Source organism: Natator depressus, chromosome 10, assembly GCF_965152275.1.
Source record: "Natator depressus isolate rNatDep1 chromosome 10, rNatDep2.hap1, whole genome shotgun sequence".
Classification (NCBI taxonomy): domain Eukaryota; kingdom Metazoa; phylum Chordata; order Testudines; family Cheloniidae; genus Natator; species Natator depressus.
Genome location: NC_134243.1, coordinates 64,122,867 through 64,140,251, shown reverse-complemented (window position 1 = coordinate 64,140,251; position 17,385 = coordinate 64,122,867). Strand labels below are relative to the sequence as shown.

The window sequence follows — 17,385 nt, the reverse complement described above, 5'->3', positions numbered from 1 at the left end:
ATTAGCCTCTTACTATTGATTAATCAATTAATATACATAAGGCATTTTGCATTATTATTATTTTCAGAGATTTTGAACAGGGCAGTAGTTTGAATCCCCAGTCTGGGGTAGTTGATTTGCCTCATCAGTGTATAGCAGGTAGTTTAGAGCATGTGAACTCTGGGTCTCATTCTGCTCTCATCCCAATGTAAATTAGGAGCAACTTGAGTGAAATCAATGACATCAATGTAGAACTAGTACAGCTGACCCCAGAATAAGTTTCTCTGCGTTTCACAGTCTTACATTCATGCACATTTGGCACAGCGCTGTTGCAATGAAGAAACAGTGCTCCCCAGAGGGGCCCCAATGATGTGCTCCAGTGACACAATGGGTGGAGAAGTCCTGTCTTTACAGGAAGTCCGGTGGCATCTTAAAGACTAACAGATTTATTTGGGCATAAGCGTTCGTGGGTAGAAAACCCACTTCTTCAGACCATGCATTTGAAGAAGTGGGGTTTTTTTACCCACGAAAGCTTATGCCCAAATAAATCTGTTAGTCTTTAAGGTGCCACCGGACCCCCCCTTGCTTGTATGGATACAGACGAACACGGCTATCCCAATACTTGTCTTTACGGGCTCCACTTATGTACATGGGAGGAGGCAGCCCTCTTCCTAAGGGTCCTCCTGATTGCAGTGGGGGAAGAGAGCTGCCTCTATGGGCCCTACCGAGCTACGGTAGAAGCGAGGCTGCCCTTAAGGGCTAGTACCCCACTGCTTTACAGTTTACAGTGTGTGCGGGGGGGGGGGGGAATAGTGTTGCCCCATGGGCCCTGTTGAGTTTTAGAGGGGAAGCAACGCTGTCCCTGCGGGCCCTAGGGATTTTCGGCGCCGGGTTTGAGGGGAGCGGGGCCAAGAAGACCAGGCCCTGCCCGGCTGCTAAGGGCCCGGCAGCCGCTCTAGTGACTGAAGCGCGGTGCACCCGCTATTCCGCTCCGGGTCTCCACGGGCGGGGCTAATGGGGGAGAACGAAATTTCGGTTCCTAGCAGAGCGGAGTCATATTGGGCAGAAGCCGCGGAGGCTTGTGGGAGAAGGGGGCTGGCTCCGGTCTCTCGTCCCTCCCCCTGTCCCCTTCCTTCCCCTCCCCCCCGCCCGTCCTCCGGCCAAGATGTCTGACATGGAGGATGATTTCATGTGCGATGATGAAGAGGACTATGATCTGGTGAGGTCTGGGGGGGGGGGGGCGAGCGGGAGCTGGGTGGCGGGGCGATGGGGTTCTTTGGCGCGGGGGCCCCTCTCTGTGCATGTCTCTGCCTCAGCCCCTCTGAGACGCTGCCTTCTCAGGGAGCAGTGACAGGACGAGTTTGGCTCCCCATTCCCTCTGGGGGCCAGGGGAGACAGAAAATGGCTTGGGGGGTGGGCTGCCGCTGATTTTGGATTAGGCCTCACCAGTGTTTATGCTTCCTGCCCCCCTGAGAAAGAGGCCACTTGAGCCCTAGGAACTTAATTAGGCCCCAGAATTGCCCCTTCAGGCCCAACAAGTCTGGGCCCCTGTTCAGTTCAGCCAGGGGGTCAGGGTTAGGGGGGTTGTAATTCTCTCACAGTAGCCTAGCAAATTGGCTCACGCGAAGTAAAGGGATACGTTAACTCTGGGTTGGGGGGAGGTTTGTAATCATGTTCTAGGATCCTACTAAGGCGCGGGGGGGAATAGCAGGAGAAGCTGGGAGACAGATCTGCCTGCTACACATATCACTTCAGCTGCAATATACCATTAATGTATTTATTTTTAACTTCCTTGCTCTCGAGGTAGAATTGGGATTTGCTTTTGTCATTTGTGTGGTTTTGGTGGCAGTGTTTGTTTTGGTTCTGTTTTGTCCTTATGTTCTCAGATGGACAATAACATTTTTATTGAAAAATAGAAATGGATTTGTCTGAGGGAATTTGTGTTTAGTAGGGTTATCTGGCTTCATAGTGATATTTTTGAAATTGTTAAAAGCAAATGTGAGGAATAAAAACATTTCTAAGAGGGGAGACTCAGTTGTATTGAGAAATAATGTTTGGACAAAAAATACATTCGCTGAGTTGTCTAATCAGTCTTAATTCAATGTTTTCTGTGGCTTTGCTTTTTTAAATTCTCGGTAGAATGATAACACTGAGCTTCTTTTTTTTTTTTTACAGAGTTGAGTATTCTGTATGCCAAAGGTTTTTCTGGGATGTGTATTTCACTTAGTGTAAACTAGAACTGCATTTCATATACTGTTTAATTTTATTAATAAACCCCTAAAATCTCATTTTTGAGAAGAATTTCTATGTAATAAGTCTTGTAGTATTCCTTAGTATTTAGAGCAAGTTCTTAAAATTTAACAGTTTTCCGTGTGATCTGGGATATGTGCATGCTTTTTCTAAATTTTAGATGTCAATTTCTCCAGTCCAGTCTTATGCATGTATTTTTAATTGAGATAGAGTGGTTGACATGTACACATTGACTTTCTAGCCGTTCACTTACCTCCTAAATATGAACACAGATTATTTTAGAGATGTGTTTTTAAATGAAATTGAGTTTAATTATGTACATTATAAAATGGAAATTGTTCTTATCAGAATATTCAAAAAGATACTGTGGGTCAGTTTGTTTCTTCATCAGTTGGCAGCCATTTTTCACAAACATGTTTATCAGAACAGATTCTAATTTCAAATATTTTGTCCATATTACAGAATAAAATACCAAATCATTCTGTATGTATGTCAAAAGATATACAAGTGTTTTTTTTGAGAGGTTTAAAAAAATTGGAAAGTCATATTGAAGTGCAATGTCCCAAATGTAGGCCTGGTATAAGTCAGTGCAACTCCATTGGCTGCAGTTGAATTTTACCTTATGTTAAGTCTGAATTTTATGCTTTATTGGCTGCCAATGTGCTAGGAGAAATAACTGCTGTTTCTTGCTTCCGTATGCTTCCTGGTTAGTCACAGGAAGAAGTTCTCTGAATTCTTATTCCCATGGCTGATTACAAATATTCACAAAATTTACTTTCAAAAGAACATTTTCAACATCAGTCACTGAACACCCCTTCTCAGACCTTTCCTTTAAAACAAGGCTTGGAAGGATTCAGTTTTTATTGATAAATGTTGATGTTGCCATGCGCGCACAAACTGACAAAATATTCCTGTCAATAATAATTGAAATTTACAGATAGGCAAAATAAGAAAAATGCTGCTTGAGAACTTATTAGAGTAAAAATCCAGTGATTTGAACTTCTGTATTAGGCTTGTTATAAATGGACTAATGAATGAATAGTAAAAACAGGTATGATTTGTTGATTTAAGGATATTTACTTTATGCATTTTGACATGATGTTGACAATGTTTTAACAGTTTAGAGGTTTACTTTTTTGAATCTGTGTCTACTGTCATTAAATGTCTAACGTCCCCCATAAATTTTCACAAAATTATAAGGGAAATTGAGTCAATAAAAATCTTTTTAAAAGCTTAAAAATGAACATTGATATTATTTATCAAAATTATGAAATTCTGCCAAGACTACTTAAAACACACTGAAACTAGATATTGTTTTAACTGTTGGGTGTGTTTGTGTTAGTACAAGTTCTCTTTTTTAGAATATAATGCATCACAGGACACATTAGTATTGAATTAGAGTGAAAAGGTTTTTAGATGCAATTTTGGCTTATGGGTGGAAGGACAGAGTTTTAATCAAGTATCAACGTTATTCCAGTTAAATTAATTTCTTGCATGTGTGGGCTGATCAGCATGGATGGGGTCATGGAATGCAAGAACAATGTTTTCAAATGTGTTCTAGTTTTGCTAGCTACTGTATAGATGTAGGCTATGTTAGAAATTAGTTAAATGTACTTTCTCTAAACCTGGGACTTGGTTCTCCCAGCATGTTGGTGTAAAACAGGACTGTTGAAATTAAACTGTTGTAAGAGGAGGATGAGACCAATGGTTCCCAAGCTCAAATTCAAGACTAGTATAGAAGGAGGTCTTGAAGAGTGGAAGTAGGACAAGAGGTTCAGACAAAAAAAGCACTAGAAGTAAAAGGGCAACTCTGAACTATGGAGAGTATTTTGGAAGGTTAAAAAGGGAGAGAGACTCAACAGCAGTCAGCCTGAGGGCTAAAACACTGTAGCTCTTCAGTGAAGATACTACTATGCTGACAGGAGAGCTTCTTCCATTGGTGTAGTTAATCCACCTCTGTGAGAGGTGGTAGTTGTTTTGGTGGGAGAAGCCCTCCTGTCGGCATAGTGCTGTCTACAGCAGGGGTTAGGTCAGTGTAACTGTGTTGCTCAGGGCTGTGGATATTCATACCCCTGAGCAATGTAGTTATACTGATGTAAGTTTATAGTGTAGACCTGGCCTGAGTTAGTGGCAAAATCGGTGTTTACTAGGCCAAAGAAGTAAAGTGAAGTGAGTGTAACTTGTTTGAGGTGCCAACAGTTTTAACAGACTTTGTAAAAAAAATAGAACAGTTACACCCTCCTTAACAGATTTTGATCTACCAGGTATATAGAGTTGGGGAATCATGTCTTATCTCTGATAGTATCCAAATGGTGTGCACTTTCCTAGAACTGGAATATGTATATTCCAAAGTCTCTGCTTCTTCCAAGTTTCCCATCTTGAGTTTTTTATCAAGCTGGTAATATCACTGTGGTAATTATTGTGATAAACAGATATGGGGTTACCATTTTGTAATATTATAAAATCATAGTTTGCTATTTCTGCTTAGTTTTTCATAGTCTTAATGGTAAAACTTTCTGTATATAAATGTTTTATGACATTCACAGATATAACTACATCTGTTTGGAAGTGCTAGCTTTGATTATAACATGTATTATTCCATTTTATGACTTAGTAAATAAGGCTATAGTTACTTGTCACTATGGAAAGCATTATATCTTAAGTCCTCTCAAAGTCTGCCTTGTTTGTTTGAAATTAATCAGTGGTCTCAGTCCAGTTCCTAGTAAAGAGTTGCCCATGTTGGGGGGCAGGTAGAATCACAACTACCCTCCTTTTTGGGAGTTGGTTTAGAATAGACATGGAGTCTGAATTTTATCCTTGTCTGGGAGTGATCTTTCCATGCACTGTGATGTTGCCATGTGGTAAAACTTGTATTGGCAGTACTTACAACACATCTGTGGGGGCTTGTTTGGTTTTGTTATAAATAGAGAACGGTATAGGCAGATGATATTATCTGTAACCCTAAATTCACTTTTAAAAATTGGGAGGCTGGGAGCCAAATCTGTTAGCTGTGCAATTAGACTATATTGCATTAAAGATTTATTTTGTATGATACATTTTTTTATTTGAATGTTGGAGAGAGACAAAAATACTAAAGAAAAGGGAGAGTTTATCAGGAAACAGATTCAGTACTCCATATTTATCTGCCTTTTTCCTGGAGTATTCCAGGTATCCAACAAGACCTAGAACCCTGTTTCTGACACTCAGTTTCACAGCAGCAGCTTGTTCCTGAATAGAGACATATAGTATCTAATTGGTATGTTCTGCCAGAAATCCACCCATGAAGCCCAGGAGGTTGGTAATAGATTTCAGATGCTTTTATGAAAGTGATCTTAGCGTGTGTGTTAAAAATGATTAATTTGTTAGTATGCTTCACAGCGGGACACAGGTGCCTTCTGCTGTCTAAGATAGAGGTTTTCAGATGCTGTTGAAATATCTAGGACTTCATGGTTATTCATGTAAGGGAACCTAATGGATTAAAAACGTTTTGTTCTTTTTATTTATTGTTGTCTAGGCCTTAAAATATTGGTCTTGGAATCAGACGTTTGTTTGAGGAGTAGCGTTCTGAATTAAATTCTCATTCACTCCTTACGATACACTATCATTGTACTTGCGTCAGATTGTATCAAATAACTCTAACTACACGGTGTGTCAAGTGCTCTTCATACCCAATGCAGTTTTGTGCTGTATGCATCTTATCATATGCAGGACTTCCCTGGATTTTGCAAAAACGTTCATTTTCAGAGAGAAATTCTCTCTCTCTCTCTCTCTCTCGTACTGTTATCAGAAATCTGTTTCGTGTTCTCAATTCACTGATTGAACCCTTTTACCGCTGATCTAGTAAGGCAGTCTTTCTTGCCATGTATGTGTTTAAACTGTGTCTTGAAATGAAACTTATTTTTCATTAAACCTAATGGAAACATTAAAACTTTTGAGTTTTGGGCAAAATGTTTAAAGGAAGGACTGCCACCCTCCCCCCAAAAGAAAGGGGAAACAAAAATATGATATTGTTAAAAGTGAGGCTATACTAACCCTTGCAATGAAATAATTTAGAACTTTTAAAACAAATTCATGGGGATTTTTTTTTTTAAAGAAAACCATCTTAAAATCTAATCTTTCAAAAACTGAGTTTTAAAGTAGCTTCGCGTGTGTGTGTGTGTGTGTGTGTGTGTATATATATATATATATATATATAAAACTCATACTACTGAGTCTCCCTGCTAATTGTGATGATAAAACAAAAACAATTTTCAGTGTTTTGTGTAGTGAAACAAGATGCTGTAAATGCACAAAATTGACAAATTGATTTTTTCTCCATTTCCACATATAATAAACCTAGTTATTAAAATATTAATTTCTATGTAATACTTAAATGTATATATATTTTTAAGTTGACAGTGTCCCTTTTGATTTTGTTATACTACATTGCACTGCTATAGGCTGTTATGATCCTGGCTAATTTCACTTATATGATGTGATTCAGCTTTATAACAGCCTTCGTGTAGACTTGGATTTTAAGATGACTAAGGGTTAGCAAATGGTCTTTAGAGTTACACTCTATTTAACTTTGCTTCAGTCTTGACTCTGACTGCCCATTGGGAATAGACTTGCTCATACTGGGTGAGTCAGTGCTGTTCATCTGTAAATGTCTTAGAAATCTTTTAAAATAAGCTCTGGATCTGCATTCTGTTGTCTCGTATTTTACTTCCCAGGTGAAGGAGAGGATTGGTATTGAGGTGATGGGGAAGAAATTCCACTTGGAAAGGATTATTTACAATCAGTATATATGTAGCAATCAGCTAATACACCTACAGTCTACTTAACCCATTTTCCTTTCCTGTTCAGCCCATACTATAAAATTACCCAGACTTATAGGATAGCGCTAAAGAAAACATTGTGTCCTGCAATATGAAAGTGCATAAATGTTAAGGATAGGTATATTAAGAAATAAAGTTTCTTCATTTTCTTGCTGCATTTTGCAAGTGTGTCACACATTTCGTTTCCAAGGACCAGGCTTAGTTCAGGAGTACCTAATGTGGTTCAATGTGAATTCAAACACTGGAGTAGTACACTTCTCCTCCTGCAAGGATTCCAGTGGCCTGTTCAGACAACATACAGCCTTATGCCTCAGAGCAAAGTCCTGTAGAGGTTCTCTATATGCTGGTGTACATCTGGAATTTCAAGGAAGGACCAATGAGACTGACAATACACAGATCTGCCAGCTTTTTACACCCATCTGGGGAAGCCACAAGTCCACATGGTCAAGGGTTGGCCCAGGTATGAGAGAGGTGTCCCCTGGCCTTAGGGGGATTCCTTTTCCACAGGCTGTGCGCTGTGGCCAAGATTTGGAGATAAGCAGTCACATTCTTTTTGTTTCAGGCTGTCTTTATATAGATTCAGAAAGGCAGTTTCATAGGTGTGAATCAGTGCTGTGCTGTCTTTGTAAACATAAGAGCTATATTTTGTTTGAAAATGAATGCTTTAATTCTACTGACACTGATGGGTAAATGTCCCAGTAGCCGGGGAAAGTTGCCTACTTTGCATTGGCAAGTGGTTGAATGGATTTGTCTCTTTTTATAGAAAACAATTGACATTTTAAATGTCCCAGTCTTTAGTCTTCATTATTGCCATGATTTTAAACATGTGTGTTTCATTTTAAAAAAACCAAAACCCTACATTAAAAGTAGTTGTAAAGTCATGCACTCCTAAATTAGAAAGTGCCAGAATTAAGATGACTCTTGTGACCTTAATTTGGCCCCCTTGTGCATATGCACTATAATAGTTTTAATTACATGATCACATACTATTATTTTCAAAGAAAACTGCCTCATTCAGGGGACAGGCTGGACAGTCCTCACTGAATGGGTATCCAAGATTTTATTTTATCCTCCTTCGTTATGTCTTATTTACTGTACACCCTGCTCAGAATACAGAGTTATTAATTTCCACATGGGCTTTTTATGGCACTCATTACTATAGTATCTTAATGCTTTGTGAACTTTAAGGGATTTATCTTCACAACATCCCGGTGAGGTAAAATGGTGGTATCCCTCTTTTACAGATGAGAAATTAAGGCATTGAGAAATTGTTTGACTTTGGGTACCCAATTTGAGTGCCCGTCAGCTGGAGTTCATCTACCAGTCAGGGCTAGGGTCTGATTTATTTTCTCAGAGTATTTACATTTTATACCATTTTATACGTTCAGAATAGAACTCCCCTCAACTTCATTAGCAGTTGTGATTGGTGAGCACTTGTACAAATCAGGCCCCAGGTCCCTCATATTGGGCACTCAGAAAATGAGGAATACAGAGTTAGTGGCCACCTGTGAAAAGCTGTTTTAAGTGATCTGCCTAGCATCGCATGCTAACTCTGGCACAGTCTGGGATAGAATCCATTTCCCCAAGATGGCATTGAACTGTCCTAAACAGGAGACAATCCTACCTCTCCCCCCCCCCCCACCCACCCAACAATCCCCTGCCACTTTCAATATAAAACCTTGATTCATTTCTTGAACACTATCAGTCCTATGCATTGACTGACCCAGGGATCTTCTGGAGAAAATAGTATGTGATCCTGTGATTGAAGACTATCTAAATGCATACACTTAAAGGGTCTGGATTAAGGCTGCATACACAGTTTTAATTCTGGTATTTCTTAATTTGTGAGTGCTAGACTTTGTGAAATTAACTTTCTTTTAATGTAGTGGGTTTTGTATGTGACTTCCTAAATTAAAAAGAAAAACAAATGTAATGATATGGAACCATATTGACCTTCATATGGACACCAGCATGATTAAAACCTTTGGATCTATACCATGGCATAGACCCCTGCCATTTGAGCTGACAAAAGGTGTGTGTGTGTGTGTGCGCGCGCCCATGTGCACAGTCATTGGAGATTTTTGCCTTAACGGTATCTGTAGGGTCGGCTGCACTCATGCGCTGGTGTCTTAGACACTGCTGACCTTACCCCCTCAGTTCCTTCTTACTGCCTGTGATGGTTGGTCAGAGTGCCTGGTCTTGCATTGCAAGAATGACAGGTTTCAGAGTAACAGCCGTGTTAGTCTGTATTCGTAAAAAGAAAAGGAGTACTTGTGGCACCTTAGAGACTAACCAGTTTATTTGAGCATGAGCTTTCGTGAGCTACAGCTCACTTCATCGGATGCATAGCATATCGTGGAAACTGCAGAAGACATTATATACACACAGAGACCATGAAACAAAACTTCCTCCCACCCCACTGTCCTGCTGCTAACAGCTTATCTAAAGTGATCATCAAGGAAGGCCATTTCCAGCACAAATCCAGGTATTCTCACCCTCCCCCCCCCCCCCCCCCCGCCCCCACAGACACACATACAAACTCACTCTCCTGCTGGTAATAGCCCATCCCTCTTTGAAACCTCTCTTTATAATGCGCATGATAATCAAGGTGGGTCATTTCCAGCACTAATCCAGGTTTTCTCACCCCCTCCCCCCACACACACACCCCTCCAAAAACCACACACACAAACTCACTCTCCTGCTGGCAATAGCTCATCTTACAATGTGCACAGCAATAATCCAAGTTTAACCAGAACGTCTTGGGGGGGGGGGGGGTTTGTAGGAAAAAAACAAGGGGAGATAGGCTACCTTGCATAATGACTTAGCCACTCCCAGTCTCTATTCAAGCCCAAATTAATAGTATCCAATTTGCAAATGAATTCCAATTCAGCAGTTTCTCGCTGGAGTCTGGATTTGAAGTTTTTTTGCTTTAAGATAGCGACCCTCATGTCTGTAATCGCGTGACCAGAGAGACTGAAGTGTTCTCCGACTGGTTTATGAATGTTATAATTCTTAACATCTGATTTGTGTCCATTTATTCTTTTACGTAGAGACTGTCCAGTTTGACCAATGTACATGGCAGAGGGGCATTGCTGGCACATGATGGCATATATCACATTGGTGGATGTGCAGGTGAACGAGCCTCTGATAGTGTGGCTGATGTTGTTAGGCCCTGTGATGGTGTTCCCTGAATAGATATGTGGGCACAGTTGGCAACGGGCTTTGTTGCAAGGATAGGTTCCTGGGTTAGTGGTTCTGTTGTGTGGTTTGTGGTTGTTGGTGAGTATTCGCTTCAGGTTGGGGGGCTGTCTGTAGGCAAGGACTGGCCTTTCTCCCAAGATTTGTGAGAGTGTTGGGTCATCCTTCAGGATAGGTTGTAGATCCTTAATAATGCGTTGGAGGGGTTTTAGTTGGGGGCTGAAGGTGACGGCTAGTGGCGTTCTGTTATTTTCTTTGTTAGGCCTGTCCTGTAGTAGGTGACTTCTGGGAACTCTTCTGGCTCTATCAATCTGTTTCTTCACTTCCGCAGGTGGGTATTGTAGTTGTAAGAATGCTTGATAGAGATCTTGTAGGTGTTTGTCTCTGTCTGAGGGGTTGGAGCAAATGCGGTTGTATCGCAGAGCTTGGCTGTAGACGATGGATCGTGTGGTGTGGTCAGGGTGAAAGCTGGAGGCATGTAGGTAGGAATAGCGGTCAGTAGGTTTCCGGTATAGGGTGGTGTTGATGTGACCATCGTTTATTAGCACTGTAGTGTCCAGGAAGTGGATCTCATGTGTGGACTGGACCAGGCTGAGGTTGATGGTGGGATGGAAATTGTTGAAATCATGGTGGAATTCCTCAAGGGCTTCTTTTCCATGGGTCCAGATGATGAAGATGTCATCAATATAGCGCAAGTAAAGTAGGGGCGTTAGGGGACGAGAGCTGAGGAAGCGTTGTTCTAAATCAGCCATAAAAATGTTGGCATACTGTGGGGCCATGCGGGTACCCATAGCAGTGCCGCTGATCTGAAGGTATACATTGTCCCCAAATGTAAAATAGTTATGGGTAAGGACAAAGTCACAAAGTTCAGCCACCAGGTTAGCCGTGACATTATCGGGGATAGTGTTCTTGATGGCTTGTAGTCCATCTTTGTGTGGAATGTTGGTGTAGAGGGCTTCTACATCCATAGTGGCCAGGATGGTGTTATCAGGAAGATCACCAATGGATTGTAGTTTCCTCAGGAAGTCAGTGGTGTCTCGAAGGTAGCTGGGAGTGCTGGTAGCGTAGGGCCTGAGGAGTGAGTCTACATAGCCGGACAATCCTGCTGTCAGGGTGCCAATGCCTGAGATGATGGGGCGGAACTTCAAATCCAGACTCCAGCGAGAAACTGCTGAATTGGAATTCATTTGCAAATTGGATACTATTAATTTGGGCTTGAATAGAGACTGGGAGTGGCTAAGTCATTATGCAAGGTAGCCTATCTCTCCTTGTTTTTTTCCTACAAACCCCCCCCCCCCCCCCAAGACGTTCTGGTTAAACTTGGATTATTGCTGTGCACATTGTAAGATGAGCTATTGCCAGCAGGAGAGTGAGTTTGTGTGTGTGGTTTTTGGAGGGGGGGGTGTTTTTGTGGGGGGGGTGGGGTGGTGAGAAAACCTGGATTAGTGCTGGAAATGACCCACCTTGATTATCATGCGCATTATAAAGAGAGGTTTCAAAGAGGGATGGGCTATTACCAGCAGGAGAGTGAGTTTGTATGTGTGTCTGTGTGTGTGTGGGGGGGGGGGGGGGGGAAGAGTGAGAAAACCTTGATTTGTGCTGGAAATGGCCTTCCTTGATGATCACTTTAGATAAGCTGTTAGCAGCAGGACAGTGGGGTGGGAGGAAGTTTTGTTTCATGGTCTCTGTGTGTATATAATGTCTTCTGCAGTTTCCACGATATGCTATGCATCCGATGAAGTGAGCTGTAGCTCACGAAAGCTCATGCTCAAATAAACTGGTTAGTCTCTAAGGTGCCACAAGTACTCCTTTTCTTTTTTCTCATTGCAAGAATGTTAGCGGTTCTTTACAGCCCATTGTCTATCTTCTTTGTATATAGTTTGTAGGTACTTTAGTTAGCCATTAAGTTAAGTGTTAGGTTAGTTTTCAGAGTAGCAGCCCCGTTAGTCTGTATTCGCAAAAAGAAAAGGAGTACTTGTGGCACCTTAGAGACTAACAAATTTATTTGAGCATAAGCTTTTGTGAGCTACAGCTCACTTCATCGGATGCGTTCAGACACGAAAGCTTATGCTCAAATAAATTTGTTAGTCTCTAGGGTGCCACAAGTACTCCTTTTCTGTTAGGTTAGTGTGGTAGTTAGAGTCCCGGCTGGGACTTCACCCTGGAGTGGGGCATGCCCCGTTCTCCCAGCTTCAAACCATGCTCGTCATGCAGCAGGCCGATGCCTATTAGTGACCTCCACGACAGCTGTGTGAAGTGCTTGGGGGAGTCCCATAGAAAGGTCAAGTGCAGCATCTAGAAAAAATTTCACCCTAGAACCCAGAAGGAGCGGGATATCCATTTGAGTGCCTTCCTGATAGAGGCTGTGCTTCTTCCTGTGTTGGAGCCCTCCTGCTCGGACCCCACGCCGAACACCTCGCCATCAGTGCGGAGCATGCCGCTGTCACTGGGCTCTGCCCGGCACCATTCCTCTTCACTGGTGCCTAAGAAGTGGCACAAGAAGAAGAAGCCCCCCGGCACCAGGGGGGAAAGGGGCTTCAGGCAAAGGACCTATGTCAGGCCATGTGCCCGCCTCAGGGCTTCATGGGGGTACTGCTGTGGTCAGACCCTCCCAGCCCGGTCAGGGATCCACCTCTGACCCTGGGGAGCGGCAGGGGACCCTGGCTTCTCCCAGGATCCTCATTGTCCAAAGCGGCTCCAGCGGCTAAGGAACAAGCAAGCCGATCGGCACCTCAGTCTCTGCGCCAGGCCCCAGACTCGCTAAGACCTCAACACCTAAGGGCAAGTCGGTCATGGGACCACCCCATAAGACAGTGGAGCACCCTCGGTTCCTGGACTGCAGGTGTAGAGCCCCATCTCTGGGCCTAGGACCCCGGCACCGTACCCTCGGTCTCTGATCAGAAGGCCCAGGTCTCCAATGCCACGCAGTCTCCCTATGAGGAATGGGACATCAGAGTCAAGGCACCAGTCCCCGTACCCCCGGTACCAGCAAGCTTTCCGCCAAACATCGCTGCAGCGTAGGTCACCTTCGTCTAGATGGTCTTCCAGACATCAGTCCCCACTGGGGCGGGATCGCTCCCCATCACGGCACCGGTCTCCACCTCCTTGGTACCACTCGTCAGGCAGGCACCGATCCTTGCCCTCATATCACCGATTGCTCCCCAGGGTCAGTCAGCAGACTCAGACCTCAACGGCCCCAACCTGGTCGCCAGAAGGGCAACAGTCTGAGTCGGACTGGGAACTCAGCCCCTCGCCAAGGAGAAGTGACTTGCTGCCGACCTGCGAGTCCAATGTGGCATCTGCAGTAGTGGCGTGGCAGCAGGGACAGTGGCCTGCTCAATGGCCATACTGAAACCCATTGGGCGTGCTCGTAATGCTGGTCCCATATTCCCACCAGTCTTCCCTGACCGCCTCTGGCACTGCCAGCACCGGAGTCGGAACATGGCACCAAATCCAACATGGGGACAATGCAGCAGGCTCCAACACCTACGGAGCCGTCCCCGGAGAAGGAAGGGGACAGCTTCCCTGTCAGTGTAGTTGTCGTCGTCTCCGGATGAAGTGGTGGCGGGTACCTCCCAAACGGTCAGTGCTCCCCAATGACTTCAAGGGGCACCAGGCCCTCCTTAAAAGGGCGGCTACCAATTTGAACTTAAAAATTGAGGAGTCTGCGGAGGAGTCCGATGACCTCTTTAATGTTGTTATATCCTCCTCCACCCCAGCCCGGGTCGCGCTGTCCGTCCATCCATCCAGGGGTCCTTAAGGTTGCTAAATCGCTGTAGCAGACCCTCTCTTCCATTCCACCTACTTCTAAGAAGGCAGAAAAGAAGTTTTACGTCCCTGAAAAAGGGTTCAAATATTTGACGCTGCTGGAGAGCGTGTGTACATTGGTCGTGTCTGCTGTTAATGAAAGGGACAGGCAGTGCCAAGTCAGTGGCACGTCGAAAAACAAAGATTTCAAGAGACTGGATTTGTTTGGCAGAAAAGTTAATTCAGCGACCAGCCTGCAATATCGGGTGTCTAACCACCAGCCCCTGTTAGACAGGTACAATTTTAATCTGTAGGACTCCCTTAGCAAATTCAAGGAGGCCCTCCCAGAGAACCAAGCCCAGGAGTTTGCCGCTTTGGTGGACAAAGGCATAGCGGTGGTAAGAGGGGCCCTCCAGATGGCCTGAGACGCTACAGACTCAGTGGCCAGGGTGGTCGCCTCAGTAGTGACCATGAAGAGCAGCTCTCAGCTGCAGTCCTCTGGGTTATCCTAGAAGATGCAGACCACCATTCAGGACCTCCCGTTTGACGTGGTGGGGATCTTCTCTGAGCTCAAGGACTCAAGGCTCCACAGCCTTAAAGACTCCCGTGCCACCCTCCACTTCATAGAATCATAGAATCATAGATATCAGGGTTGGAAGGGACCTCAGGAGGTCATCTAGTCCAACCCCCTGCTCAAAGCAGGACCAATCCCCAATTTTTGGCCCAGATCCCTAAATGGCCCCCTCAAGGATTGAACTCACAACCCTGGCTTTAGCAGGCCAATGCTCAAACCACTGAGCTATTTGGGCTTCATACCCCTCAACAGGGCAGGAAGCCGTTCCATCCTCTGCCTCCCCAGTCTAGGTCCTGGGGGACTACCCGGCTGAGCACCTACATGAAAGGATAGAGACAAGGGGTCTAAGCAATGACACCCATCGTCTTCCCGTTTGTCTGGCCCTTCCAGGACCCAGGGAGGCCAGAAGCAGACATTTTGAGGGTCCACTCAAGGACGGTGCCCCAGTCACTTCCCAGGATCCACCCGCTCACTCTTTCCTCGACCACCTGTGCCCCTTCCGGTTGGCGTGGTCTCGGCTGACTTTGGACCGCTTGGTGCTTGAAGTAATATCTACAGGTTACATCCTGCATCAGTGTTTGAGGGAGTTCGTTTCGTGGCTCCATCCACATCGGTGACCCTCGTCTCCGATGCCTCGGACCTGGAGTGGGTGATCTCAGTATGCAAGGCCATAGGTCGAGTCTCCATTGCTCCCTACACATCGTGAGGGAGCCCAGAGTGGTTCACTTGGCCTGCGAAGCCTTCCTACCTCACATAGAAAGAATGGTGGCCCAGGTCCTGACGAACAATATAGCAGCTATGTTCTATATCAACAACCTTTCGTAACTGTTGTTCTTCGAGATGTGTTGCTCATGTCCATTCCATTATCCGCCTTCCTTACTCCTCTGTCAGAGTTGAAAGGCAAGAAGGAACTGAGAGGGCATAGGGTCAGTGGCGCCTAATATACCATAGCATGAGTGTGACGCTCAAGGGGGCGCCACAGTCGACTCTATGGCCACTGCCAAGGCAAAAACCTCCAGTGACTGTGCATATGGGTACGCGCACACACCTAGAATGCAGTGGACATGAGCAACACATCTCGAAGAACAACAGTTACGAAAGGTAGGTAACCGTTTTTTCTTCTTTGAGTGCTTGCTCATGTCGATTCCATTCTAGGTGACTTGCAAGCAGTATCCTTGGAAGTAGGCTCGGAGTTCACTGTCTAGGCAGGGGTAGTCTGTTTTTTGTCAAGGTCCAAATTTATTGATCAAAGGTATAGTCAAGGTCCAGCCTCCAGAGAAGAAGAAAATAATAATAATAATAAAAAAATACCCCAACAGTAATGATAATAAGTAATGAAAAGATTTCTGGATCCATTTGGGTTTCTGGGTCTCATGCCCCACCAACTTTTGAGACAGCTGGACGTTCTACTACACACCATAACCCAACGCTTGCCAGTACAACCAAAATTAACAAATTATGATGATTGTGCTTAATTGATCAGCACTGAAATTGTTAATGTTGGCATTTAAATTGAGATTAGTTATTTGCACGTCTGAGCTTTTGTTTCCGGTTGTCTAAAAACTCAGGCAGATATTCTGGCCTCAGTTAACATTAGCGTCACATTTTTAAGGTTTTCTTCACAGTTACAAGGGCTGAAGACTTTATTTTAAAATTAAATTTTAATTTATCTAGCAGTTACTGAAATTTAAAAAAAAAACACAATTATGTGACCATTTATGTGTCTGCATAATCTCACTAGACATGGGTATGATGAGATGCTTATTGATTGGAATTATTTCACATACAAGCCATAGGTGAGTCTTATGGGTTCTTACTCCCTTCTCATAGATGACAACAGGAGACGTGGAGAGCATTCTGTTCAAAGGTGTCTTGCAGAGGATATAGCTAGGTTAATTCACATTGCAATATTTTGAATTCACCTCTGGGCATAAAATTGTATGTCTCTATTTGCACCAAAAAACCCCCCACAACCTTTTAGATGAGGGAAAAGTTCCTTCTCATCTCCTTCTTCAAGTAAAGCTTGTTTGTGTGGGAGACAGACCTTTCTCTGCGGGCAGAGTGAGACTATGGAATTAACTCTCCCAAGAGCTAAGGACCATCACAGCCCTTACCATTTTCTGCTCCATAGGTAAGGCACATTTCTTTGATCTTGCCTTCTCTATCGTAAACACAACAACAGGTTTATTTATATTAAAAATAATAATTTAAAAACACTACCAAAACAAGATATTTCTCCTTCTGGGAGCAAGCAACGCTTGTCAAGTTGCTTAATGCACTGTTGGAAGTTGCTCAGATATTATAGTGATGAGTGCTGTATAAAAACCTAGATAGAATAGAAAATATGTACTGATGTCAGAAAAGGAGTTTGTTCAGTATATGTAATCGGTTACTTGATCTTTCCCCTCCTTATCAATAATAGATTTTTTTAATTTGCCATATTATTTCTATATGAATTGCAAATCGTAGATCTGGATGCCTCAGGAACAGGTAAGGGGACACTGAGCCTTTCTGTTGTGGGTTGCTTATTAAAATCCAACCCAGGTCTGTAAGGACTAGAAATTATGCTGGTCTACATCTAGTAAAATGAAGCATCTTGGATTAAACTGGTCAGTGTGTTTACATCACAAAATTCACTGTCACAGTTGATACCTAAGACCAACATGTCCCCACTCCTAGTGGTGTTTGTTCCCTGTATGTTGCAGTTGAGGAACACACTACACGCTAGCCTGTCATTTGCTACTCATGCTGTACTTGTTCTGTGGATATATTTATTCAGATTTTTAACAATAACAAAAGGGATTGGCTGTCCAGAGCTTT

At 43.7% G+C, this 17,385-nt stretch overlaps 1 protein-coding gene across 2 annotated transcripts in view; it reads left to right on the top strand.

Annotated features, from left to right (window-relative positions):
- Positions 1-1,122: 1,122 nt before the first annotated feature.
- COPS2 (COP9 signalosome subunit 2) overlaps positions 1,123-17,385 on the top strand; it is a 37,758-nt gene continuing 21,495 nt past the window's right edge. For both annotated transcript variants that reach the window (XM_074966380.1, XM_074966381.1), the window contains exon 1: positions 1,123-1,198. In XM_074966380.1, the coding sequence (XP_074822481.1) occupies positions 1,145-1,198 (54 nt within the window). In that variant the 5' untranslated portion in view covers positions 1,123-1,144. The remainder of the gene's footprint in view (positions 1,199-17,385) is intronic.